The sequence below is a fragment of the Galendromus occidentalis genome, unplaced genomic scaffold (genome assembly GCF_000255335.2).
Source record: "Galendromus occidentalis unplaced genomic scaffold, Mocc_1.1 scf7180000077086, whole genome shotgun sequence".
Lineage (NCBI taxonomy): Eukaryota > Metazoa > Arthropoda > Arachnida > Mesostigmata > Phytoseiidae > Galendromus > Galendromus occidentalis.
Window position 1 is genome coordinate 1,304,942 of NW_003805074.1, and position 27,583 is coordinate 1,332,524.

Genomic DNA, 27,583 nt, shown 5'->3' on the forward strand with positions numbered 1-27,583 from the left:
CAGCAGATGCCTATCGCTTCCGTATGTTGTCGACGATTCGCGTCAAGTCGACTCTCGAGCTAAATTCGGCGAGTGAACGACCAGTATCCAAAAGCCGCGGCTCGCGTGGGAGCGAGAAACATCCTGAGTGAAACGTCGTTTTGCCCGATTTGGAAACTTGTTTCCGCTGCTGTCGCTCGTGGTGTTCGTCCGCAGGAGTGCAGCGTAATGCTTTCTCCGGAGCCCGTCTGGCATTAGGCGAAGGTCTGAATCTAATTCTAAGCAGGCACCTCGATCCTGCTCTTCGGGCGGCTTGCGAAGAGGCACGGAGTCAAGTCTTCGGCCAAAGTGGGACTCGAGCTTTTCGACCGCGGAGAGGCAGAGTTTCCGTCTCCGATCGAGAGTCGAGTTTGCGTTTCGAAAGAGCGTCGGGACTCGACTCTCAGTTGAGTGTGATTGATCATCCCAAGTTGAACTTCGCCAGATGGCGGGATGCGGGTGCGCGCTGGAACACAGGTTTGATTCCAGACGACGGGGAACGAGGATCGACGGATACCAGCAGCGTAGTCGGTCGGGTTCGAAGCGCGTTCATTGGGGAGGTATTCATGCTCGCAGAGAGTGATAATTGCAGAGGGCTCTGTGTAGTTATTGCTTGAGGCATGCGACATCGAGCGTGAGGCATTGTCTGAGAAAGCCGAATATTCAAACCTTGTCAACGCCTCAGTGAATCACTACAACAACAACATTGATATCCTTCCGAGAGATTGTGTACATGGGTGCCTTCGACCGGGCAAAAGAATGCAGATCACTTTTCAAGTTCTATCAGGCGATTGCGTTGAGGTGCTGCCCATGGGGCATCTCCTAGAATTGTTCGAAAGTGGGATTATTAGTATTGATTCGAGAGAAAGCGGGAAAGCGTTCCTCCGTTCCCAAGCAGGCCGGGATAGAAACTTTGGGCAGGAGATAGACAAGCATTCGAGGGTGGAAGCGTCGAACGAGGTGACCGTGGATTCTTCTGCGGGATCAAGGCAAATTCACCGGCGCGACTGAGGGGAGAGCGCTCTGTCCCGTCGCGTAATATCGGTGAGAGTTGCAGAGAGTTCTTCGGAAATTTTCTAAATTTCATTAGGAATCCCCGTCAGCGCGCTCTGTCCACGCAGCTGGAGCAGAGAACAGGCTCGCTAGAGAGAGAGAGGAGATGTGTTTTCGGAACACAGAAATGGGTGACAGTTCCAGCTCGGGCCCGACCTTCAGCTCCGCTCCAGCTCCTCGGACTCGGTCCTCCTTGAGGCTAAACAACTGCCCGGGAAGTTTTACAGTTCGCGTTTTTTACACTTGGAGCGACCTCCGCAGGGGACCGTTCTTGCGATTTTAAACGAGAGCCATGCCTTCCTCTTCCTCCTCCTTCTCCTCTTCCTCAATATCGGGACCTAGATCTCGCTCACGTCCAGAATCCTGCTCGCGAATCTTGGCAGATCGATTCTCTTGAGAGTTCGCTTTGCATCGACCGTTTTATTTACTCCGGTCGAGAAGCTGGCGAGCTCCGCTAGAACGGGAAGCCTAGATCATAATTCGAAGTCATTACCTCCGGACAGACTCGCGGAGACGAACGACGGAAAAGCGGGGAACCATGCTCGTCTCCGGTCGACATCTTCGTCAGCGCTCTCAGACAGCCCTCGACGACGATGAATCGTAATACCTCTTAGTTTTCGCGTCGAGGAGAAAGCGGACGTTGAGGAGTACGTCCAAGAGAAATGAAGGAGAAATACGACGGAAAAAAAGTTTTCGTCCCTGAGAGGCGGAGATTCTCGGAATCAGCCAAGTGTATCCGAATTAGCGTAGCCTTGGTTTTCACTAAGATGGAGTGATACCGGTATGAATTGGAGGAAAAGCGGAGAATAATTCCCTTGTTGTTATTCCAGTCGGATGCCTTGTCCCTCTCTGTCTCGCAGGACCGTTGCCGGCTCCTCGGGAACGCCGCCGTCGGAGCAGTCGGAGAAACGCTCTACGGACCGTACCAAAGTGAAATCCTCGCGGGTACGCCCCTCGCGTCAATGCGCAAGAGATCTGAATCGACCGATGGGAACGAGAGAGCTCCCCAGAGTTCCGGAGAAAACATTCCGGATACAGGAGTTCCAACCTGGGCACTGCAGTCGGTGAGCGAGCGGTGCAACAGAAAACGCCGTGTTTGAGCACTGAACGCCCAAAAACCTTAATCGTGCTATGACGACGAAAGACCTTGGATGCGTTCGACTGAAAGATGCTCTAACGGAATTCGCCCCCATGATACGCGACCCTTCGACGATGAGAACGCTCTAATTTCGCTTGAGGAGACTCCCAGCAGCGGTTCAGCTCCGAGTGAGCTTACGTCACAGCTCAGTATAATGGAAGCGACTCACTCAAAACAAATCCGCTTGCTCCCTCCCCAAGAAACGAGAGAATTTGGCTGGCTGGGTGCCTTCCCGACCGCGATAGCTTCACGCTATCAAAAAGTTGCATTAAAGAGCGGTGTTGTCGTCGACGACTTTGAGATTGACGGCTCCGGCAGCACCGCTGTTTCTATGGAGTAGATGAAATTGCGTTTTTTTTTCTCGGGCTCGTGTACGAAGTGCCTGAGCGATCGCTTGATTGATCGCTAGTGATAACTACGCTCTCGGAAGCTCGATGCCCGCTGGAAATGAATTCTGCAATCCTTCGATGGAGTTCGGAGATGAGCGCCTCTCCCGCACGAGGACGCGCCGAGTAGGTTGATTCTAAGTGCTCTCATTCGCGAGCGTATATGTAGACAGACATATGTAGATCGTAAAAGTTGCGTGACGCGGACAGAGTCGCCCTGGACGCGAGGTCTGCCAAAATAGGTCATTTACGAGCGCTGCCGACTCGAACTGACGCCGCCTGCCCAGAGTAAAATCCCAAGGGAGAATCCCCGTCCGTAGAAAAATGAAAAACTCAGACCGGACTCTAGCCGCGGCCACACAATCTAGCTGAGTCGCTGCCAGCGTTCCCATGACAGATTGGACTGAGAATCGAGCGAATAAGGCTTTTCGTTATTCGTAACTCGCTTTCGAACTCTCGGTGGCCGGTAGTGACAACGAGAGCTTTCGCCATCAAGCCACGAAGAGGTTGGCCCGGATATCTTCCTCTCCATCCTTTAGCTCTTAACGAGGACTGGGGGGGGGAAACCGAACAGATAAAATATGTGACGGCCGGACAGACGCACAGACGCGACTTTACTCCGGGTGGACGACGTCGACACGGAGGGGTTCCGCGTAAAATGACATCATGGGGAGTAGCTTGGGACGGGCCCATGGTAGCTAAATGACTCTGTCGAGGGTTAGGGATCACAACAAGGTCGACATAAAACGGGTCAGATCGGCGGCTCCGTCCTCGTTCCTTGATCAATCACTGCGGAGCTACCCGAAGGGCGCGCTCCTCGACTTATTCCGCTTGCTCGGGATCCGATCGGCTGCGGCGAGATCTTCCCGACGTTGGAGATATCCATGAATCAAGGTTCGTGGAAATCGCGGCAATTGAAGGAGACAGCGAACGCCATTTGCGCCGGAGACGACCGTCCGCAGATGGAGACGACGTGGATCCCGCCGACTAGAAGACCCCGGGCTGATTTCGAACTCCAGCAGGTCACAGGGCATCAGCGGCCCGTTGATTGATGAACGAACATTGAACGCCTCCACTCCTTCAATATGCATACATATCTGATTTCTTATCCTTCTGCATATTCATGGAGCGAGCGCTCGCATGACTGAATCAGGGAACCAAAACTTTCGGTCATTGTGACGCTTCCCCAAAAAGGGATGGGCGTATAACCTCGCATCGGAAAATGAGGTGTCTGCGTGCTTAAGGTATTGGGGCAAGCTGCTTGATCGAACGTGGCTTGCACATGTCCAGGGCAGACCTGGACCTGCTGCGCCTTGAGCCTCGGTCCTGATACCCGAGAGCTACTCTAGCTCTCTGGACTCGTCTACCTGTATGGATTCCCGGGGCTTTAGCCCGTATCAGGCGAAGACCCCCTCGCAGAAATTCGAATTTGTCCCGAGGAGTGTTCCAATTTTCCTTTCCCGCTCAGGACCGAACAGATATCCGAAGTGAATCCCGACGCCACGGTACAAAATAGCTGAGACGATCCCCATCTGCTAGTTCCTGAAGCGCTCGTCCTCCTGAATCCCACCGTGAGACTGCGGTGGACCTCAACTCCTTTCCCACCTTCCAGAACTATACTGTGCGCCCCCCCCGGAAGGCTCTAAGGGCCTCTCTGGGGGCGGGCGCCCCACCCCTACGTGAGTCTTCGCCCTGGGAACGTCCCCCTTCGATGTAGGTACTTTTTTCCTGGACTAAACCTCAGAGCCACCTCCCGAGTTTCTCTAACGGGAATTGTTTCCGGCCAGAAGTTTATGGACTGGGAACCCAATATTTTTTTGGCCCGCGGCAACGGGGCCGAACAATTTCCCGCGGGAGCAATGAGCGTTCACGGAGAGAAATCACCGAACGGAAGTGACGATTCACGAGAGGAAGTGTACCTTTCGCTGTTTCCGCGTGATGCTCTACACAGGAACCGCTCGACCACATCGTCCTGAGGCTTCCACCAGGGAATTGGACAAGAAACTCGCTTGCTTCCTGAGCAACTTCGAGAATGAATGGTAAGATCTCCCGTTCCTAAACGAGCAGCAGATTTTGGAATGGAGCGACTGCCCGCTCCCTCGAGCAAAAAGCCAAGAAGGGAGAGAAGCTTGTGTTGTTTTTTCCATAATCGAGAGGATACCCGGATGCCGAAGGATCGTGGGTTCCATGCCGGAGATTCGCAGGAGTAGGCTGGGACCGCGAATTACTAAGAACTTTCACCCTCCTCGGTGCGCTCGAACACAGGTGAACCAGGGTCGAGGCTAATACGTCTTCACTCAGGTATCGCTAAGACGCTGATTGCGAGAGCTCCCCTTATCGGTTTGATCACTGATCATGCGCGTTCTCTTCCGCTCGATTCACAGCTACCGACTCGAATCGGAGCTCGGACCGCAGCCCTGTCGCGGAACGAGTTTCTCCGTTCGGATATCGATATTCCTTCCGACACGATGCGTTTCAAAACCAAGCGCAAGTGCTGTAAACTAGAGACAGTCGTGCGGGTCCGAATGCGTTACATGAAGAATTGCGTGGAGTCAGGAAAGAGTACCCAGGCACTGACAAGCTGCGAAACACGGCCGAGCGGGATTCTGAACCTTTGTCGGAACAGGTTTCGTCGGTAGCTGCTTGAGAAATTCGAGAGTACCGACTCGCGTGGAGAGCAGGATTATCTCGCTCTCGTCTTCGATGATAACTATGCAAGAACGTCGATTGCGCCATCACAACGCTCTCGTCGAGACTCCGATCGTCTGCTCGGAACGAACAGGACAATCACGATGACGAGCGGAATTCGAATCCCGTCGCCAAGGAAAATGATAGAGAGTGTTGAGGGCACCAGCGGACAAGGAACATCACTCTTCTCCTAGAGCAGAAGCTGTACGCGGGAGGCTCGCAAAAAAGTCGTTATACTCACGGTAACAGCTGGAGCGATGCCGAGGAGCGTCGAGACGAAGACACTTTGAACTGCAATAGGCAACCTGTCCGCAGGAGACACATTTGACTCGGGCAGCGTTGTTGCACTCAGGCCGGTGGCACAACCCGAGAGGACCGACTGCGGACAGAAAATTTATCGATGAGAGCAGCGAATATTGTCATACCGGAGGGGAGGGGAGGAAAAATGGACTGGAAGAAACGTACTGTTCGCATTGGCTCTAGATCCCGGGGAGCTTCCAATCGAAGCGATGCCTCTGACCCTCGCGAGTCTCATCAAATGATATTGTCGTATTTCGAGAACTCGAATATGATCTCTTTTCAGTTCTCACGTTTTCACTCAAATGAAAAGTATTTCAGATCAAGCAGAATAAGGAACCCTCCATCGGGATCGTCTCCCCGAGTCATCGACTTCACTCCAACATCCGACCCACCGTAGAACGCTATCATGGAACAAAGGACGTTTTCGCTCGGTGTTTACTGTCCAAGCATAGTTTCGCTCGACAAGCAAGTAGATACTCTACGGTGGCGATTGTGTTTGCGCTGGTCTGTTTACATGGATCAACATCGATGGACCAGGCAGTTTTGAATATGTACTGATGTCAGCGGTCGTACCACGTATAGTCGCCGTTGCCCACGGGATGCCTTCGAGGGTTTGATCTGACTCACGCTCTGCTGCTCGGGGATAGCAGAAAGGTGAGTTGGGTGCATTCAAACTAGTCAATCGGGGAATTCGGATCTATCAGGCGGGAGCCATCTGGTGAATGAACGCTTCCCGTGAAGGCGAATCGTTGATCGTGCGCTTGGTGGATGGCTCCCCAGAGTCATTCTCTGGACCGACCGTCTGACTGACAGACAGACCGACTGAATTAGCCAAAGTTCGCGTCTCATTGACCTTGTCAAGCGAGCCAGGAACTTGAGCTCGAATATTGGCCAGGTGAAATTGCTCTGATCGTATGTGGCACAGGCGTGTTTGCGATTCGTAATTTACATTGGGCGACGGAGGTACGAGAACGGACACCTTCGGAGAATCGAATCATACCTCGTGCGGTGGAAATGTTGACGGAAAGTTCCACCCGAGCGAAACCTGTCCGCCGAGGGCTATCTTTTATCGCAACTTCCAACGGAGCTGCGGATCGAATCGAGAGATCTCACCGACGTGTCTATATCGGAGCACATTCTCGGTCTCGCATCGCGGGAGCTGTGGATAAGAGATCACTTCGTGTCTTCATGGATGGAAAGAATGGACGAGGAAACGTCCACCGTCGAGAGTGAGCTCTGTGCTGGGATTTGCGTCATCGGAGCCGTTCGTCAAACTCGTTGAGCCAATTTCGAAACTCCTGAGAGAAATTCCGAGCGATCATCCGCCGCCCTCGGAATCCGGAGGACAAAAGCTCTCATGCTCGTCGAGACCCAGGAACCCACGGGTCTCGGACCGGAAATTCAGTTTCCATCTGAGGAGGAGAGAGACGCCTATTCGCCCGAACATTTCTGTAGACTCAGAATTTCAGGACTTTCGGAGGGCTCCGCTCTTCAATGTGCCGATGTGTGTAGCTGCCGATATTCGCTCTATAAAGTGGTCGGCTCTGGAGCTGTCGGTCCAAAGATTCTACGACCGGGGACGGAGCAGCAGAAGAGGAAGGGAGAAATACGAACTCGACAAGAGCTTTCTCCCGGTGGAACTGTGTCCCACAAGCGCGTTCAGCCGGCGGATTCATCCTTTCACTCCCCCGCCCTGTAGTCTCCTTCTATTCGCCTAAAAGTGTTCCATTATTGGCCGTTGCGGTGAGAACCCACACAAACAGCCCTGGTGGAGACGAATGCATCACGACTGAAGGGAATGAATCACAAATGAAAGTTCTGCAGGGAAATCGAGCTCGTTCTCTTTCGCAAAGCATCAGAGAACTCCGTTTGAGAAGCCATCCGTCTTGGGAAACGTTCCGCAGGTTCTGCACTTTCTTTGTTACCGCACCTCTCGATCCAATCCCCTCAACACAACACTGGATCCACAAGCTCAGACCTTGCGTCGTGAACTTTCGAACAAAATTAGCGCCTTCTCTCTGGAACGACGGAGAGTGGACGCAGAAGAACTCCGGCGTTTCAGAGCACGGCTCCGACGAAGCCGGAATGCTCTCCGACGTCCTATCGGCAGCGGTTTCTCCTGTCGTCTCCCTGCCACGATCTGAACGCTGCAGGAAGCAATGAACGATAAGAACGTAGGAGCGCTAAGTCGTCGGGGATTCCGCTTTTGCCGCCTCGAGGCTTGCGAAGCGCCGGAGGACAGAGCGCGCTTGCTGCTTTCCGACTCTTCCCGGCTGCCTGACAACTACTAGGCCCGGCGCTTAGAACGATTCATTAAAAGAACTTTCCGGGGTCGGGCCCGGCGACTCGCGAGTCGAGTTCGTCGCTTGGCTTCTTAGATAGGTGTCTATAATGAAACGATCAATTGGTTCTCCGTGCGACACAGGCCTCGACGACGCGAGCACAGAGTCTCCTGAGCGAGGAACAGCGGATCACGAAGCCCCCACGGGCAATGGAACAAAGTAAGCGGATGTCACAGATTCAGCAAACACGGAATTTCGCTCCTCGTGCTCGTGCCTAATTGATTGAGCATGACCCGAGTCATCGATATCACCCCGTACGGAGTATTGCACTCCGAATCCAATCCATGGCGCTATCTCAAAGGCGCTCTCGAGAATCGCTGCCAACGCGCGACGGTGAGTACCCCGAGGGAGGACGCCATCACATCTGGAGACCAATCCGGTTCCTTGAAGCCGGCATTAGGCCTTCGATTAAACCTCAAGCCGTCGTAGAAGCTCGTGAGAAGGGTGCCCCGCTCTTTCGTGATTGGGACGGGGCACCTCGCAAATATATCATTCGTTCTAGCGCCTGATGCGATAAGGTGGGGAATTCCTTATTCATCTGAATATCTTTCGGTCAGCCCGCCTATCCATGGCTTGCCCTCGACAGAAATTCAGAAGGCCCGGTCGATCACTGCGAAAATTCTGGAGAGTGTTGCGGAGCCCCTCGGGAATGTTCCACCCTAAGATATCGTTGAAACAAACGTTTCTGGGACCTAGGAAGGTACTTCCTCGCGAGACTAGGCGTTCCGAAGGCGCTGCCACGGGACTCGAGATTTTTTGAAAGTTTTGGAGGGGCTACTTTTTCCTGGAGCTCACTGCGATATACCATTCAGAATGGAGATCATTGTGAGTATGGATTGTGCAACGTAGTTAGTGAGCACTCGATTAACCATGGATACAACATATATACTGCTTCCAGATGTTTCTTATGGAGGCCCGAAGCGGCACCTTTCATCAAGGAAGTGGCGAGTGAAATACTGTCGTATGTCGTGTTGCTGGGACAGTCGCCGCGAGTCGACACTCGACATCAGCGAGCCGGAGGCCGGCTGGCCTCAATTCTGAAGGTGTTGATCAATTTGGAGAGGAAATGGAATTCCCCATGCCCTTCGCGGTTCCGTGGAGGTTCGGAAGCCATGGTGGGATATACGGATCGCCTTCGATGAGAAATGATTTTCTGCATCGATTCTTGAATACTTGCGGACGCTACAACCCAGCTTGGCAAAATATTCTGAAAGTGGGAAGTCGCGAGCGAGTCGACGGCATCTGGAATATCGTGTGCCTATTCAGGTCGTCAGAGCTTCGGAAGAAGCCGACGAGAATTGCAGTGCAAGTGTATAAGAGGGATCGGAGCAGGTCGAGGCCCAGAGTGTGTATCTATCATTAGACGGAAGCGATTCGAACAAATTACGCACCGTCGGGAATGAAATTACTCGTCCTGATGCCTGGCTGGAGCCCCTTCTTTCATTTGGAATCAAATCAGATTGCTCCGAGCCCTCGGATGGGAGATCGTCTCTGCCGGGACTCTTCCCATCTGTCGCCGGCTCGCCCGCACCGGGATCTTCAGTACATCGAGGCAGGTTCGAGGAGGTCCCGTACACACGTTCGGCTCTCAGGCACGAACGACCGACATCAAAGAAGCTAGCTGCTCGCTCCGATTTTTGAGATCTTCCGCACAAATATAATTCGCAACACCGACCTCATGAAAGACGCACAGCTTCCCTTAGCTGCGACGAGTGAGTCGTGATTGTCCCAGGCAGTCTTGAGCAAATCATAAGTTGACTCGGCGCTCATCCGTTTCACTAACTAGAACTCTCCCAGTTATTGCTCACGATTCCCTAGCCATTGCCCGTTGAGTACAAAGGGAACGGGCTTCCCCATTTCTCATTACAACTACCTAATCAAATCCAGCTCTCTGTGAATTGATCGCTCTGAATTATATATATGGTATATCGTCCGGCTTACGGTCCCGGTGGATGTTTGCAGAGGAGACTTCTCCAGAATCGAGGCATTGCCGAGAAATATGCTCTGGAGCAGGGCTTTGTCGAGAGTGGAGATATAATGAAAGAAGCTCACTGTGTATAAGCGGGTCTGATTGCCTTCCGACGGCTCCGGGTCTCATTCCAGAAAACCATACGGGTTACACCAAGCCTCTCAGAGCTTCGGTCTCGAAAAAAGTCGGGTAACTCGTGAAAGCCTCGCTCCATTCATGAATACTTTCTCTGCTGGTCACAAGAGACGAGAGATCCCGTGGGGGAGACCGATCGTGAGGACGATGCCCAAGCCGCCGGTATCTGGGCTTAGGTGAGGCACTGTGGAGCGAATTCGCCAAATCGACCCTTACTGGGATTCCTTCAGACCACCACCACTGAAATCGGACGAGAATTCTCAGCGCAAAACCGGAGCGCGGAGGTCAGCGGGCCAGATAATCTTCCGGGACTTCTGCTCGCCAGACCCGAACGATGATTCGCACTTTCCGATTGGGTGGAGATCCGCAGCCGATCGCTCCTTTTCTTTCTGGTCGAAGCCATTGAGGGAGATCATGCCCGAGACTCCCTTATCGACTCGAACAGACCGCAGTCCTCCCCTTTTTGAGAGAATGTTTGTCTCCGAGGAAGCCGCATTCTTTTCCAAAAGGAAGTTCGAAAACAAGCGGAACGAATAGCCGACTTGCGCCCCATTCGCTCCGAAAATTCCTTGACCGACCGGCTACGCATCTGATCAGGTGGGTCACGATTCTCGAAGCGCCGAATTAGAAAACTCTCAGATCTCATATCGAACATCCTCCCAATTCCTTCATGAGCCAAACTGCGGAAATCATTCCTATTATAAAGCGCGACATCGGGGGGACAAAAATGTTTCCCGATACCGGACATAACTTCCCAACTGGATATCTACCCTGCCCTCACTCGTGAAAGGCCGTCGTCTTTCACGGTTTAACTCGAGAAACGACGATAAAAGCTTTCCGATCATGCTCTACTTGGCCTCGACTCAAGCTGTGAAGCGTCCCGCAAGAGAGCGTCGATTGCGCATTGGCTCATTGACTGCCTCCCGTCAATCAATCGATTCTCATTCTCACTGCCTTGACTGACACGTGCGAGGCGCTCTGTTTCGAGTTTTGCTCAAGAAATCAATCTATTCATTAATCATTGAGCAATCAATAAAATCAAGCATCAGATCTGAGCGCTTATGAGACATCAATCAATGAATCTCGATTCCTACTATCAATTCTCTCGGACCTTCCCGGGCTTAGGGACCAGCCTCTCTCTTCTCAGGCTTTATAGCGACAGTTTCACTCATGAGCCTGCAACGGCTTTCAGCTTGAAACCTAAATTCAATCCCACTTCCTCTCATAAGGCTGCAACGAAGTGCTTCATCGCGCAGGTGGAGTGTGTTTCATTATTCTTCTGTTCTTCATTCTCAATATTCCGCAGTTTGATCTCTACATAATCGGAGAGGAGCAGAGAACTCGAAGACTTCCTCAAAGCTTATAGCCGACTTTCTGTTGTTGTCACACGCGGTCAGACAAATTTGAATTTTCAAAATTGTATGAAATGCCGACATTCTTAGTTTCGCCCACACATCAAACGGTTCTTCTGAGACGCCCCGTAGAGGCCAAATCACGGAACATCGTTCCGAAATGAGAAAGCTGCATTCAGTTTCGTGGAAGCGAGACCTTCGACACGGGATCTCATGGAGACGAGATCCGCGATGAGTCTCTTATACGCCGACATCTCACATATGGAGTCTCTAACGACTCAGGAGTGCATGCGGACCCGGGGAGTGGCGATGGGAATCAGTATCTTACTCGCGTATTCTCTCATCGGAGGGCTCGACTATCTTCGGCTTTGCGTCTCTGCTTTTGCATTCCTCGATTCTTTGATTGACACGCGGTCTCGACGCCTCATTATTCGGGAGTCATGCGTTAGGAGGCATTGCGGCCGGCACCCGGGCGTGAGCAGCCGTAAGGGCGCGAAGCGCCCGCACGGCTGGTAAGCAATGAGCGACGGAAACTCACCGTATGACCCTCCACTACGCGTGCTCGACGGGCCTCTCTCTGCCGAATGCGTTGATGAGTTTCCTGAACTGGAAACCTTTGCGATCGGTGGCGAGTTCACTTCTGGAGCCTCGTCGTCATCGTCTGGAAACGCTGGGTCATCGGTGTGTGACACGTGGTCTCTACCGTGACTTTGAGGTCTCACAGCCCCAACTGGAAGTCAAACAGCGATCGATCATTAATCCTTATCGCTAGATATTGAAGAGAGTTTCCCTGTGGCACGATGACTAATGGTGTCAGGATTGAACTGACCGTGGTCAATTCTCTCAGATAGATCCCGAGGCTCGAGCGCGACATCCGAGTCTCGCTCGATATCCTCCTCCATGGCGATCCGCAATCGCTCGTCGTTCTGTGCGATCTCGGCGCTGTTTCTGGCTTCTGGCACTGGCACGTCAGCTGCAATGAGACCCATGAGTCGATTAGAAGCGAATTAGTGCCCGTTTGAGTGCTCCGAGCGCAGATTTGCGTTCTTTTCCAACAGAGAGTGGGTTTCATGAAGATGGAACGGCTCGTTGTGCCGATCGACTAGCTCATTGATCTAGAAAACATCGCTTGCGGAGTCAACCAGGCTTTCTGCTCGCAAGACACATGCTTTCCTTCCGGAAGAGCGGTCTTCCACCAGGAAGGAGTGCCGAGTGCACTATCAGCGGTACTCACGATAGCTGGACGCTCGGTTCGGAAAGCGAATGACAAGCACTTTGTTCTTAAAAATTCGGTCGATAGCAAGGTTCTCATTCTTGACGTCGAGGCTCGTTCTGTCGTTGTGGAATCGGAACGAATCATCTTTGGCGAGTTGACTGAGCGCGGGTCGGAGTTCTCTCAGAGGGATTCCTGTGGAAGTATTCGGCTTATTTATTTCTCGAATCTTATTAGACGGCTCTCCGGAAATCCGTTCGCATCTCGGCGAGCCGATTCAGCGAGAAATCTCGGGGCCCCGAAGATCCGAAGGTCGCCTTTCTCGTCGTCGCCCGCCGACACAGTGATTGGAATTCGGCCTGACGACTGAATGTCCGGAGTCAAGTCATCTGAGGTGGAGCAAGACGTGGAACGAGCGAGAGGAGTCTACCGACTCTGAGTACGCGGGCCCATTACCGAAGTCGTTCCGCGAAACTACCGCGGTGCTCGGAGAATGAGCCGACCGGTACTTTGGCTGGCCGGCGCGGCGTCCGCCGGCTCTGTCAGAAAAGCACCGGGAAAGTGTCCAGTTGCAGGCATCGGGACCTTGTTCGATGGCTATATCCTCGGAGGCCCTCCATTTTTCCTGATCGGCCCCGAGGCTTTCGGAAGAAGATGTACGCAACCCTCCAGGAAAACTCGCTCGATATTGAAGCTCTGGATCGGAGCTCCTGAAATTCATGCGCTTGGGATCGATCGATCGATCACAAGTCTCCAATCAGAGCGGCAAGCGCAGTCGTCTCCCGTGCGAGCGCCGATGATCGCTATCGGTCAGGCGAGCACCAGGTAGAACCGATGACATTCGAGACTTGGAGAAGTTCGGGGCCGGGAGCAGCCAAATCGAACGAAATAAACAGCAACAACAATCCGCGGAATTTAGGTTAGCACAGACGAGTGCATTTCCTAAGTGGGGTCGCTCTTTATCTTCATAATCTGCCTGCGTACCTACCTAGATGGGTGGGAGCTGACCCGACAGCGACCATTTGGCGAATCGATGAAGGATATGCGGTCCTTCAAGTCAGATCTCAGACTGAAACTCAGCCTCGATACGAACATAAAACAGGAACGGTCAGCAGGGCCGACCGCTCGCATGCCTGGTCGACTGACCGCTCGAGTTGCCGGCCTGCGAGCTCGGAATATCCACAAACGTGGCGTGCAGAAAACCGATTTCTCGGTATCAGACATTGAGACCAACATCGACGAGTGGCAAGCTCCGTTCTCGACTCACTCAGCCAGTCAAGAATTCCACGGGAGAGCTCAGACTCACGAACGAGCGAGGCTTTGCGAGAAAATCTCAATCCTGAAACGAGCCGCAAGATTCTTGATTCGGTGAGCGTAGACATTCTCTTCTCAGGCGAGCAGGGCGACGATAGAGCTCAGACTGCAAATGAGCTGCAACAGCAATCGTTGGCTGCGCCAACATCAGAGAGATCTATTTGGCTCATCTGAACTTCGTATTGGTACTTGCGACTTCCTCGTGCGGCGCTCCTCCCGAAATCGAACGCAACATCGCGCTGCTCCCGTTCAAATACGAGAGGATGTTGCGTTCGGGGGTCGGAAGTTCTGCCTCCTGCCGCTCAACGCGGCAGGGAAATGCCACGCTGCTCATTATGCGGCGAAATGATTCTAAGGAGGGTCCGTAGGTCCTGGGGCGCGCATCAGCCTTCGTTTCGGGGCGGAGGGAGGGGAAATGACGGGCGCCTCGGGGTCCAAAGATCAGCATTCGACCGTGGATTTCTCGGAGGAGGGGGGATCTCGGCCCTTCCCCGTGAGAGCCTCTGGGTGGATTTCCCGCGGGGAGGGGTGACCCTGCGAGGAGCAAACACAGCAATGGAGTCCCGAAACAGCGAAAAGCTCCTGGAGCGCAGAATGAATCCGCAGACGGAACTTTTTCCTGGGTAGTTCGGAGCGGTTTCAATAAGGTGGGGGGAATCAGTATGGAACTCCGGTCGGCAGGCCTAGGAAGGCGTTCGCAATTAGAAGTCAGATTCCTTGAATTCGATCGGCCCCGATAGGGGCTGAACTCCGAGGATCCCGAGCGCAACGGCACCGCCGCACTGGCGGGGGGTAAGGACGGACAAGTCAAACGAGGAGTCCGTTTGTAAACTTGACCACTCGTGAGGCCGCAGAACCCAAAGCTGACCGTCGCCAAATTGAGGGTCTATCTGGGAGAAGCCGAGGTGGAGAGTCGGCTCTAGTCTGGCAGGAGGTTGAGAGCTTCGCCAGGGAATTCGCTTCGCTGGGCTTTTAGCCTCCCACTGGCGGAAATTCGATTGGGTTTCATTAGCATCGCAGAGTGAACACGAGCCAAAGTTCAAAAATCTTCTCGGCCTCAGCTCCGTCGTTGCGGAAGAAAACTGAGGAACCTCGGGGAAGCTCGACTTCGCTTTGCTGCCTCGCGTGCTCCGATTGACTTACCCAGTCACTCATTGGCTGAAATGCGCTTTCACTGTATCGATTCCCCAATAATTGAATTCGACTACTCAAACTTTCGGGTTCCGAGAGGGTCCGCTATCCAAATCTAGGTAAAGTACGTTGTCCAGAAACTGTTCTGGGGAAAGAATGCCGGCTTCCCGATATCCCTCGACAATTCGTCTCTACGGTAACGCGAACCGGGTGATTATTGATTATGAAGCTCAAGTCAACATCTCTGGCCGACTGCCGACCCGGAACATGTTTTCCTTCTCGGAGGATATCGTTCTGATGAGGGAACATGTTTTCCCCTTCGAAGGATATCGTCTCAATCTCGACGTCACTTCAGCACGGGATTTCATCCTCAGTCATATCGATGAAGCGAAATTACTCGTCACTCGAGGAGCTACCTCGCTTAGCTCTTCTGAGCGCTTGTCGAGGTTCATTGAGATCGATAGTCCATGGATGGGCGGAGATCCAGTCTCCACTCGACAATTCCACCTAAGCTTCGGCAGAAAAAAACTCCACTAACCTCGTACCGTCGTAAGAGTCCCGATGACGTTCCGGATGCCATCCTGCTGTTGATCATAAATAGTGTACTTCAGCATTTCTTCGCCCTCCTCTGTGATGAAAGGAGGCGAGTCCGCCGTCTGCGGATACCCGTTGGGAATAATGAGCGGATTATCATCGTCCGTCATCCCCGGACCCAGAGCAGATCTGTATGGAAGAGGGGAATCTTGCGTCATCTCATCAACGAACTCCTGGTCACGCTCTCCTGGGTATCGGAACTTCCTTCGATGCCCCACAGGTCCCTTGGGATACCCATTCACGTAACCCTGGTCCCCGTATCCGTGGGACGGACTGGGGCTGCGCGAGGTATTCACTCCTATTTTGGCGATTTCGAACAAGTTCTCAATTGTCAGAAAGCAACTTTTTGCTTATGAATCTTAAACCGCCGACTCCGGAGTCGAATGCACGTCCCCGCCGTCAGAGTTCCCTACGCACAGTTCAAGCACTTTTGAGAGCGGAAACAACGTCGACGTGACACAAGGGCCGGGTCGATCTGGGCCGGACGCACAGATGACGGGGAAAGCCCACAACGTTCCTATGGAAGACTGGGACTTATGCCTTGAGGACCACCGTTCGATGATTGTCTCGACATCGCTTAGGGCCGAGCTGTTGAGCTCCCGTTGTTGTTCGACTGCGTATCCGTTGAGGACGACGTCTCGTGTTAATGTGAGTCATCGGGGATCGAAGTCGGTGGCGAACATGTCGCTCGCCAATAATTGCGCTGATCCTAATGACTCTGTGTATTGAGCGGTTGCTCACTCGCCGATTGAGGAGACTACAACGAGAATGGTTCAAGCGACGACGACCAGCGAGACAAGGAGACGATTCCGGAGAACCAGCTCGGCGGCTGGCGGATCTCCTCTCGGCTGAAGTTCTGACGAACGAAACCAGAGCGTGCATGGCAGCTCGGGGGAGACAACACCTATGATTGAACGGACGCGCTTTCCCCATACCGCCTGGTTCGATTCCCACCGATCCGCTCCTTGACCCGCTGCGTAAAGTCGATGATCAGGAGCCTCAGAGAACGCATGCAGATACTTCTCATTCGTCTGATTCTTCGGTACCACAGACCTACGACGATTCCCCAGTCGAGTCGGGCCGTCGTCGGAGGACATCCATCGGAGTCAGATTCATTCGAAATCCCCGTCGATTCGCTCCGAGCAACGCGGTCCTGATGTCTCCTCGCGGAAGACGTCGTAGCAGGTTTTTTGTCACTGACGAGAGCCCCGGTCGGTGCGTCCGCGGTCCAGGTCTAACGAATCCATCCATTTTGCAACGAAATCAGTCTAGTTTGTCCACAGCCCGTCTCCATCGAACTCGTTCTCCGGAGAGTGCTGCACCGAGATCTTCGAGATTGTCCAATGGTCGACGTCAGCGACCTCGCCGACGCTGACGTCAATGCCTTTGATTGCGGCCACGAAGGCATCCGAAGCTGGACCGGCCACCTTGAGCTGTTTCCAATTTTTACTCCGGAGGGAAAGAGTTCGCCAGGCCAAACCCGCTCGTGGGTTCGATCGCGGGTTTTTCAGCTCCGCAGCAACGATGGTGAGATCAACTCTGGAAGCTCAACGTTCTCTACGCTCCTTCCTTCGACGACCGTATCGGCTTCGAACACTTTCACTGATTACACGAAAATGGAAAAAGTTTTGGAAGCGCTCGCAGAGCTATTCCGGGCGAACCACAAGCTGGGAAACCACAAGCCACTTGGAAAGGTCACGCAAACGAACAGTGAGGAATTGAACTCCGTGTAAGACCCTCACAGAGTCGGCGTGGACGGCGGTGGAGGGCTTTCCTCTCTTCCCTCTTGTTCCGAGACTCGTTCGGAAACGCTTCAGGGCTCTGGACACGGGGTTTGTTTTTTGTTTTCCAATGATACGAAACAGCACTGATCGATTCAGGACGTCCAGGATCGTCTTGAATAGGAGTTCTTGCGATGTCGCCACGACAACCAGCTCACCGCGCTCTCTGTCGACGACTGAGTCCCTTCAAATCGATCGGTTGTCGATAGGTGGTTAGCTGAAGCGTATGCCCTTTTTTTGTTATTACGGCACCCTCATGGAGGTCTGGTCCTCGCTCGCTCGCTCACAGCGAACTGCTCTTGGATGCAGGCTCTTTTCTGACTCAGGTTTTTCCATCGAGAACGCTCCTCGGTCTGACGGCTTGCTCTCGCTTGAATACAGCGTCAGATTTTCCGATGGGGGTCATGATTCCATATGTCGAATAATCCGCTCCGATTGTGCGATTCAAAAAACTGCACATGGTCAGGATGATTTCCGATGCGCTGATTCTTCTCGACGCGAATCTCGTGGGATCCCCACGTTCCTCGGACCGGAATCACAAAAACGAAGGGATGCCAGGGGGAAGGTTTTCTTCAGAGCTCGATCTCCATTTATTCCATCAATGGCTCTCAATCATCGAAAATGCAGCCGCCTTTCAGGGCATTGGCCACGTGCGGTTGAATGTAACGGGGGTGACGACGCTTCAAACCCACGGAATGTTTCAATGCATCCACCATCAGGGTCGGCCGCATTGCATTTTGTTGTGGGTCGCGGTCCTTGCCGTCGTTTGCTGAATAGCTGTTTTTTTCGCTTTCCCTCTCTCCGGCGAGATCCTTTGTGGTCCGGCAGCTTCCACTTTTTCCGATAAGCTGCGTCGTTTTCCAATGAGTTGCCCCATTGGTTCGACTCAGATGACCAATTTTTTTTATGGGCCCGGATATTCAGTACGAGTCCATTTACCAGAAAAGATTCCGAACTGACACCGACTTTCCTTTCGGCTTCGTCGCGGCGCGTTTGGGCTATGATTACTCACGTCAGTGAGACCTTGATGGGGACCTGTTTCGAAGAAGAAAGCGCGTGGGGAACGCATCATGTTTCCATGGTAACTACGGCCAAGGCCTCCCGAGTGCAACCATGAACTCTTATCCCGGACCTTCGAGAACAATAATTCTCCACGATATCATCTTCTGAGCCACTTTCCGCGCCAGACGCCCGGAGATCCGCTAATCAGCTCGAAGGGTTATTCGCGAAGAAAATTGGACCGGTGGACAGAGTTTCATGGACGACCCTGGCCTTGCTTCGGTTTTCTAAGGCGATGTTCCATGGTCTCTGAGAACTTGAACTAACAGCAAAGATTTCCTCTTTCATTCGTGAGAAGCCCGCCTGGATCCGTCCAGAAAGACGAGATAAATCGATCTCAGATGTCTTGGGAGGCGGACTCCACAGGGAATCAGGGAAATCGACACGGCCCGACGAGGATCGAGAGCCTTTCCATAGCTCGGCTTGTCCATGACGGCTCCAAAATCTACGATCCGGCTTGAGAAAACGTCGAATTTGCTTCTGAACTCCTGTCTAGAGCAGCGAACCCGGACACGCACATTCCCGGAAGGGATGGGAAGTCGGCGAATAGATTGGAAGTCTCTCATGTCGAAAATCACACACGAATACCAAGTCAGCCTGGGGAATACCGCAAAGCTTAATCGAATCCGCGATTCTGTGGTCAGTTTGCTAGCGGAGCGGACTGAATCTCGACGGGAGTTTCCGGGTACGACATGAGCTCGAAGAATGAATCGGATCCCTCGTCTTTCAGAATTCGCTGCAAAGTTTCCAACCACAGCGAAATCATCGTGGATCTTGAGGAGATCATTCTCGCTAGCTTCAACGCGGACGTAAATTCCAAGAAACAAAGCGAAAGCATACTTACAGTGCCGGTATCGTAGCTTCTTCACCCACAGAGGCTTCGTCGACCAAGGCTTCAAGTTCTGGCTCGTAATCGTCTTCGACATCTGTGGGATTTTCGTCTTTCAAATTTCGGGTAGGAAACAGCGAACCTCCAGGAGGGTGTACATAAGTCTTCGACAAGCGCCCCCCCCCTCCCCCTTCCCTCATTTAGAAGCATGAGATTTTTTTTGCATGCATGTGCGTCAAATCTCTGTGCCCTCAGGGCTGCGAGAAGAGGGTTTGAGCTGTTAGACACCTTGGGGAGATTCATTTCCTCATCTGAATTGGGATGGGTGCGGAGAAACTGTCACCGCAAGAGCAGGGGAGCGAGAGCAGGGCGCCTGCTGACACCGAGATCCCTCAGGAGTTCCGAATGCGCCAGGAGGAATCCATCGCCATACCACAGTATCTCGATCGAACTAACTGTCTCCTATTTTTTCGATCATCCGGTCTACACTTTGGACTCTACGAGTCCAGCGCGGGTCGATCAACACCTCTTGGTCTCCTCGTATGAATCACTGCTGCGGAACGCGTCTCGTTCCGCACCAGGTGAATGATATGGCGGACGCCGGTCACACTTCCGGAGAGCCTAAATGCCAGCAAGCTCGTTTCGGCCGACATACGCGTCAGTCGAGGCACGTGCAAATTCTTTCCCCAGTAGAGATGTACGAACCCCTCTGGGCATCCCGGCCGATTCGTGGTTACCTCGACCGTGACGACAATCGGATGTTCCGACCCTCTTCCGGACACACGAGCCGAATACGTTCGGAGCTCCGGAGCCAACAAGACAGGAAGATCCTAGTGAACAAATCCTTCGGACGGGCCGGTCCCGAGAGGAGCGAACCGAGCTTTCATCGATTATCCTTAACCCAATACCATGCTCCACAGAAGCACGCTTACAGCCTCTCACGCGTCCGGACCGAATTATCCGAGACTCGATGTTGTATCTCGCTCCGATGGGTGATCTATAGGCTTGGGCGCAATTCGCTTTCCTCAGTGCATCGAAAACGTCTTTTAGCCACGTCCGCCGCAGTTTCAACATACTCCCGCAGACGAATAGGTTTCGCTTGCCGAAACCTGTCAGAGGTCCGTCATCTTTTTGAGTTGCTGCCAATCGCAGCCATGGTCTGGTTGAGATGAGGCCTGGGAGCGAACTTCGTTCCGGACAACGGAAAGGACTTGCGTAGCCGACGGAACGACCTGGAGAACTCATGCTCGAAGTATCCTGAACTTGATGAATGCACATCGGCTTGGAGCAGGTCCGGGGTCCAGATTTGGCTCTCGACTCGAGGAATCGGAAGCGTGGCTGAAGTCGGACCGATATCCACTGATCTTGAATTTTCCCAAAAATCCTTTCCGTTCACTTACCATCAATGGTTGCGCCAGAGTCCGGTCGCTCCGCTCCTTCGGACTGTCTGTAATGGACGAGCGTTTCATTGGTTTTGAGTCCGGATGCGTCTGAAGCTCGCGGTCATTCCGCGCCGCGAAAGTGTTTCCCACCGGAAAAGCTCTTGAGGAGGAATCATTCATCAACCGCAACGGGTTGCTCATAAGCTATCGAGGGCTGTTCCTATTGTGCAGAGGGGGGAGATTCTACAAAACAGACGTCAGATTTCCGTGATGCAACAGCATCCGGAACGCTACGCGCCATCACGTCTCGATCCCCTCGGAGATTCGAGCTAGTGCACTCGTTCGATATTCGGCCGACGCGACCAGATGCGTGAGCGTTCACGGAGTACCTAATAAAGTCTCCCAGGATCGATTTGGGATTCGAAGAGTGAATTGTTTCATGGCTATCATGCCTTCCATTCACCACTTCAGCAAACGAGAGAGGCTCTCGCCGGAGTGAGTTTACTCACCCGTTGCGCACTGGCGAGCCGACCAAACCCATCAGACCCCTCTGAAGGAGGTGTCTCTCGATGGCCCTCGCCGAAGAGATATGGCTTTCGTACGACTCAATATATTGCGGTGGATAGCCGATTTTACCGTTGGAGACTGCAAATAAGAAAAATACTGTAGCATCGCCCTCGTGGAAGGAAAGAACTCCAGTGCCGGCTCGCAAGTCCGCACCGACGAGAAGATGCTCCCTGACTTATGACTTTTGGCGTGAGCTCTTCTGCAACTCTGTCGCGTTTGCGGACATTATCGCCGCGGTACCTCTACGGAACATATGTACGAGGCATAGAGACGATCCCGATATATGTACTTGATGAGATAATGATGGGCCCACATGATCGATGAGAGTCTTGCTCGAGGCGGGTGGGAGTTGATCCAGTTTCACGCCTCAGGACGCGTCTGGGCCGAGAACTCATACGGAAAACTCAGAAAAAAATATAAGAAAAAGAAAAAAGAAAATGAAAACTCGACGTGAAACTCGCTCTGGGGCTCGTCTCTATCGACAGTATGATTCTCGGTATTGTTCGGGTACCATTTGAAGGATGATTCCTCTTATGGAATTGCTTTCGGGTGTTTCATTCGGAAGTCAGAATCAACGGGACGCGGCCGTCGCAAATCTGCATGAAATGCATAAATCTACGACCGTGACAGCTTGGTTGTCCGTGGCTTCCGAAAGCGGACTGTTCGATAGTCGGCAAGGACATTGGGTAGGTAGACATAGGTGCGAGTAGGCGCGACGCATTGTTGTGATGTGAGATTACTCCCACTCGGCGAACAGATCTGCGTACTTCCGAGCCAGCACAAAAATATGGCTTTATTGTCAAAAGAACGTAGACTGGAGGCGGATATTCTTCTCAAGACGTCACGCGAAGTCTCTCTGATACGGCAGACGGCCACACGCCTGAATGTAACTTATGGCCTCGTCGGTATGGCTTTGTATAAAAATGGAACGGAGGTGTCTCGAAAAAACAACCCACGACGGCTTTCGAAAGGCTGCGACTCGCCTCTCACGGATTTCCATCAGAAGCACGCCGTCGTTCCCCCATACTGTGGATGCAAATTCCTTCTACGCGCGATGTGGTTCGCGAGCGCATCGGCTGCGTCTCAATTCAGTCCGAGTGCATAACTCGGAGCGGATACTCGGCCGCGATGACAAACACACTCTCGTCCGGTGACGATGTCCGACGACAGCGCGACAACGCTAAACAGAGGACACCGAGACCTGCGTAAAATACGCTGCCACAGAACAAGTTGCATAAAGCAAGGAATTCCCGATTCTCGGGAGTTTCCCCTCCCTTTCCCTCATCCTTCGATCGGAAAAGCTATCGCAGAAGCGGGAATCGGAATCATGCTCTGTATTGAATGATCGTTGGGCTGAAGGCACAAGTCACTGCCCTCGGCGCCTTGAAAAAGAGAACAAGATTCCGAGCACAAAAATGCTTCTGTTTCTGCGAAATCACTCGGAACGACGACCGCTGTCTGGAATCGAATCACGACCAACGAATTTCTCGGACTTCCGCACCTTGACCACAGCTCATCTGGTTTCGTGTTCGTCCTCGATCATACGTACGTGCGTTGAGAAGCTCATGAAGTGGCCCGCAGAGAAGCCGACCCCAAGCGAGAAAGCCAAAGAATAAGCCGAGATTGCGTTTCGCTCGTTGATACGGAGAAATCTCTCTGTGTGCCTCAGAACCTACTCGACGATATCTTCAGGAGGTGGAGAGCTGCGAGGCTTCTCTCCGGCCTTAGGGCTGGATATATTTTTTCCCTCTGTCAAACACTGCTCGATGGTTCCGTGGCTGCAGGCTCACATTGCGATGAATCGCGGTGTGCGCCGGATTTCCGACTTACTCAGACCAAGAGGTCAGCGTGTGTGCGTCAGGTGTGTTATCGAAGGGGTCGACCATCGCCGGGGGCAGGTTTTGAGCCTTGCGCGGTCACAGCACCTGCCGAAAAGCTCAGCAGTGGGGATATCGGTGTAGGTGCCTACGCGCCGATATTCGACAATACTCTCTCATAAGTTCGAAGTTTCGAACCGAACCCAAGTAATCAAATCGCTCGAGTCCGTAACTACAGAGTCCCGGCGAAATCCTACACCCGAACTAATAGGGTGTCTCCCTCATCCGAGGAGTCATGCCTGAAGAGCTTGGGACCCTTGATCGCGGATCAGGCTTCCAGATAACAGGATAGAACGGCGGAGAACATGCTTGGCAGAAAAAAAGATACAAAGTAATTCTTTGAGAGGACATCAAGATTTGTATTCTTCTCTCAGGCGGAGCTACGCTCAACTGAATTTTGCATCATCGCTCTCGCCGTTGTGGCTCACATCCTGAACCGAGAAGTTCTGGAATCATTTCTCTCCTCGAGCGCAGGGGCCGCGAGGCATCAAACTTTATTCCGTGCATGCACCGAGGAGGAGTTTCACGCTCTTGACGCTTGAGTATCCATCCGTTAGACTGGCACACACGAAACAACCCGTGGAGGAAATTTGAGGGCTGGAAGAAGCTGCGCAACAATGCTGTTCCGTGTTCAGTCGAGCCAGGACCTCATCAGAGTCTATACGTCAAGAACTCGCCGAGTTCTCGCAGGCTGAGAGTTCTTCGCAATCATAAACTACACGTACCGGATGGGGCTTCCGCCCGGGAAGCCAGCGGGGGATTACAGAGGAAGACAACGCGTTGTCAAAGAACTGCTTGCGAGGAGCTACCACGGCAGGACTCGCTCTATTCAATATGGCGCCGTGCGAATTCTACAGATCGAACGATGTCTTCGAGTGGAGCGAGAATGTCTCCGAACGGAGCCAAGATCGGAAAAATGACGCTTCCTCCCCGACACTCCACAATGCCTGATCGTAGCTCATTTCCGGGACTAGTACGCGGAGCACACACGAGGAGATCAGATAAATCGACCAGCTCGGTTTCTTCCTCCTCCGATCCACGATCTCATAAGACGGACATCTCGCACTAATACCGATAAAGAATCGGTCACCGAGGAGGAGCACGATCGCTACCTATCAATTTGGACCTAGAGTTTCGATGAGCGATCGTAGAGGACTCACTTTCGGAATGCTGTGAGAGCGTATCTGGGAATCGGGGACCGTCCGCCGGACGACGGAGACGGCAGGCCCCCGCTCGTCCCAGGATAACTCACGGACGGAGCGTCGGCGGAGCATTTGTCAAAGCGGAGCGACCTTCGGAGGGAGCTCCGCTTTGAAAAGTCAGCCAACTCAAAATCGGTTGAATCATCTTTGACTTTCTTGTGGGATAGCTCGGCTCCTGCGAGTCATTCTTCACCCATTGGCTCGGTATTACGTAACAGCTCAACACGAGGGAGGCTTTTCCGGGTCAGCGGAGTTCTCACTCCGAAATTCCGCCATGGGCTCGCGAATGCTGGAGCGGAAATGCTCTGCCCGCAGAAACTCAATCCACAGGGACCGTCGAGAGGGCTCGACTCGAGTCCTATACATACATATGTGCATATATCACGCTCCGGAGGCAGTTGAAGAGTTTTAATACTATCCCTGATCCCTGGGAAGGGCGAGTTTCGGTGTGATGAAATTGGCGATATTTATATTGCTGAGATGTCGAGCTCTCAAGAGGGAGAAAACGAGTTTTCGGTCCGGGCACATGATGGAAATCGACCTACTGCGGAAAATTCATGACTGCTCCGCGACGAGGCACGTCGACGATCTGCGCTTTCTCAGGGTGAGGCCCTAGTTTCAAAGCGGCCTGCCATTTTCGAACGTCCCGAGTCGAGGATCCCGGCTGATGAAATTTCTCTCGTCGCAGCGCAGTGGGCTTCCGCAGCGATATCGGTCAGAGAAGCTGACTGCCTAGCTGCACTAGCCCCTGAGGGTGAAAGTTCAGAGGCAGTTGACGCGCTGCGCCGGAGCGACTGAGGGCAGGAGTTTGACGGGATTCGGGATTCCCTGATGCTCTGTGAATCGATGCTCGTGCTCGCGCGGCCTTTCCGCCAATGTATTCCGCGAATCAACTCACCTAATCGCCCGGGCTTCAGAAGTTTCTCTCCTCAAGGCCGTCGATTTCATTCTGACTCACGCATATTTCCTCTTCATCAGTACATTAGACTGGAAGACGGATCGTTGTGCCCTCGTTTACGCATGCGAGCGTCTCTCCGGAGCACTCAAATATATCTGAGAGGTTAGCCACTCGAGTCGAGTGGGTTCTCGAATCCCGGATCCGATTGATTGAGGAGCATTCCACGGGTGAATGGTTCGATGAGTCTCGCGGAACTCGATCGCTTCACGCTTGTTCCGCCGATACAAATACAAGCAGATATGCTGGAAAGCAGCAACCTCCGATGGCCGAGGTGGAGTTTTTCACAGCCCAGGCGGGATTAAGCTCAGCGCTTATCAGAGGCAGAGTCTCTAAATCCTCGGCTTAGCAAAATGGAACTGGCAACGACGAGGGCTCTCGTCATTTGCTCCGTCAGCGACGACCGACAGGCAAGTAGCGTGTACATCGTACCACTACGTCAGGCCGCATTCTCGACCGTCGCAGAGCAACATCGCGGGAGAGCCTACACAGTCATAAATGCGGCAAAAAACGCCCAACTGTACGAGCTCCGTCACCGAGCGGACATTGTCGAAAATACTCAGCCGGCTCGCTCGCCCACCATCGAAGAGACAGCATTTGTGACAGAGAACAAAATCTTCCGGCGGGGTAATGTGTCTCCGCGCGGTTGTCGACGCGAATTTGAAAGGTTCGCTTCCCACGTGTGGCGGGTCCTCGATTTCCGACTCCGACCTACTCCGCGGCAGATCCAAGCACTTTGGTCCGTCGCCGGGAGCCAAAAACAATGTCGGCATCATGAGCGCACTATCTAGCTAGTCGTTAGTCAGCGGTGAATGGGATCGCTCACGCCTATCACAAACCTTCTTTTATGGCACTTTCGCGCAGCTTTTTCCAGATTCGCCACCACCACATGGAAATAATACAACATCTGCAGCCGACCACGACATTCGCCTCGACAGAACCAAGATGGCCGGCGTTCTCTCCGTGAAGAATCGATATCTAGGGTATTTGACGACGGACGAATATGGCACGTGCTCCCTTTTCGGAACCTACTTCCAATCTCGCTACTCGGTGTGGGGCAGTCGCTTTCAAACTACTCCGGGAACCCGTTCGACATTTGCCACATAGAAGTGAATACACTAGGACCTCTGACTGTTTCATGTGTATCGCTCAAAACTGGACCAGCTTCCGAGCTGTTGGTCAGGGAGAAAATGGTTCCCTTCGAAAGTCTCAGGATTCGACAAGGAGTTCCTCGGAGCGACGATTGCATCCTCAGAGATGACCCGGGGTTTGATATCGAATGTTTTCGATGGAAGCATAACGGACGGAGGAGCTCTTTGGCAACACGGCGTCGATGTCTCGCAGGCCTTACCGGATGAAATCGAGAGACGATCCTCATATCTGCTGTCCCTCCCAGAAAAAGTCGCGAGCGATGGATGGCTTGCTTTGATCATCAAATCATCGATTTTAGCTGGAAACGAAACAGATCCTAAATGAGAAATTAAAATCTCCAGTGGCAGAGAAGTCGGATGGGGAGAGCGAGATCGATCTCGAGGGGAGTACCTACAAAGAATCGTCGAGGCAAGAATTGTATCCCTGCGCTCCAAGAGAGGCGTATGCTTTCCATGTCGATTCCCTCGGGACTCGGGGACCGGCTCACGGGAGCCGGGCAACAACCTCAACGGAGCAAAGTGGCCAAAAATCTACTTTCAGTTGGTCGGGATGATCTGGCTTTCTTCGTCCGATTTTTCGAGTAAGTCTCTAAAAATCGAGCCCCAGGAGTGCAGAGAAGACCTTGGGAGACACGTTCAAATGAGAGGAAATCAAAGACGATCCGATACAGGAATCGGTCTGCAGAGAACTAGAATCGGCGCGAACCCCCGAAGCACCCCATGGGCACGTCATTCAGCAACATGCGATTCATTTATCTTTCGAATTGCTCGCGGGAACCCAAGCTCACGGAGCCGCGGTCAACTTTCACGGCCCTCCGCGCCGGGGGCCTGAACCTCTCGGGAACTATCCGGAAGGCCCGAAGCTAGATTTAAAGTAAATTTTTGAACCGAGCTCCCCATACTCTGTGTCAGTGCAGCGGAGACTATTACTCCCTCTGAAGAGCGTCGCCCCAAGTCCATCGCCGAAGCTTTTCAAACAGGCGACACCCGCCGTCGTACATCGACTACGACTGCACGAATCACCGAGATCGATAATGGTCCCACCATCAATCATACGATTCAGTGTGATCTTGAAGACGCTCTCGGCCAAGAGCCGAATCGATGCTGACAGACTCCGGGAGCTGGTTTATGCGAGAGGGAGCAGCTC

General features: G+C 53.0%; 1 protein-coding gene across 1 annotated transcript; it reads right to left on the reverse strand.

Moving 5' to 3' along the window:
* Positions 1–5,462: 5,462 nt before the first annotated feature.
* Positions 5,463–26,718, reverse strand: LOC114828068 (uncharacterized). The gene is made up of 9 exons (XM_029110732.1): positions 26,637–26,718; positions 21,194–21,329; positions 20,703–20,749; positions 19,318–19,399; positions 15,578–15,762; positions 12,616–12,789; positions 12,211–12,354; positions 11,920–12,111; positions 5,463–5,662 (listed from the first exon to the last, which is right to left on the reverse strand). The coding sequence occupies exons 1-9, from the start codon at positions 26,716–26,718 to the stop codon at positions 5,463–5,465; spliced, it is 1,242 nt and encodes a 413-aa protein (XP_028966565.1).
* Positions 26,719–27,583: the final 865 nt, after the last annotated feature.

Coding starts and splice junctions, on each gene's coding strand:
- LOC114828068 (XM_029110732.1), bottom strand. CDS start 26,718: ATGATCAAAGCAAGCCATCCATCGCTCGCGACTTTTTCTGGGAGGGAC. Junction 12,790..15,577: donor GACTCTTACGACGGTACGAG/GTTAGTGGAGTT, acceptor ATACTTCCACAG/GAATCCCTCTGAGAGAACTC. Junction 12,112..12,210: donor ATCTGAGAGAATTGACCACG/GTCAGTTCAATC, acceptor TTTGACTTCCAG/TTGGGGCTGTGAGACCTCAA.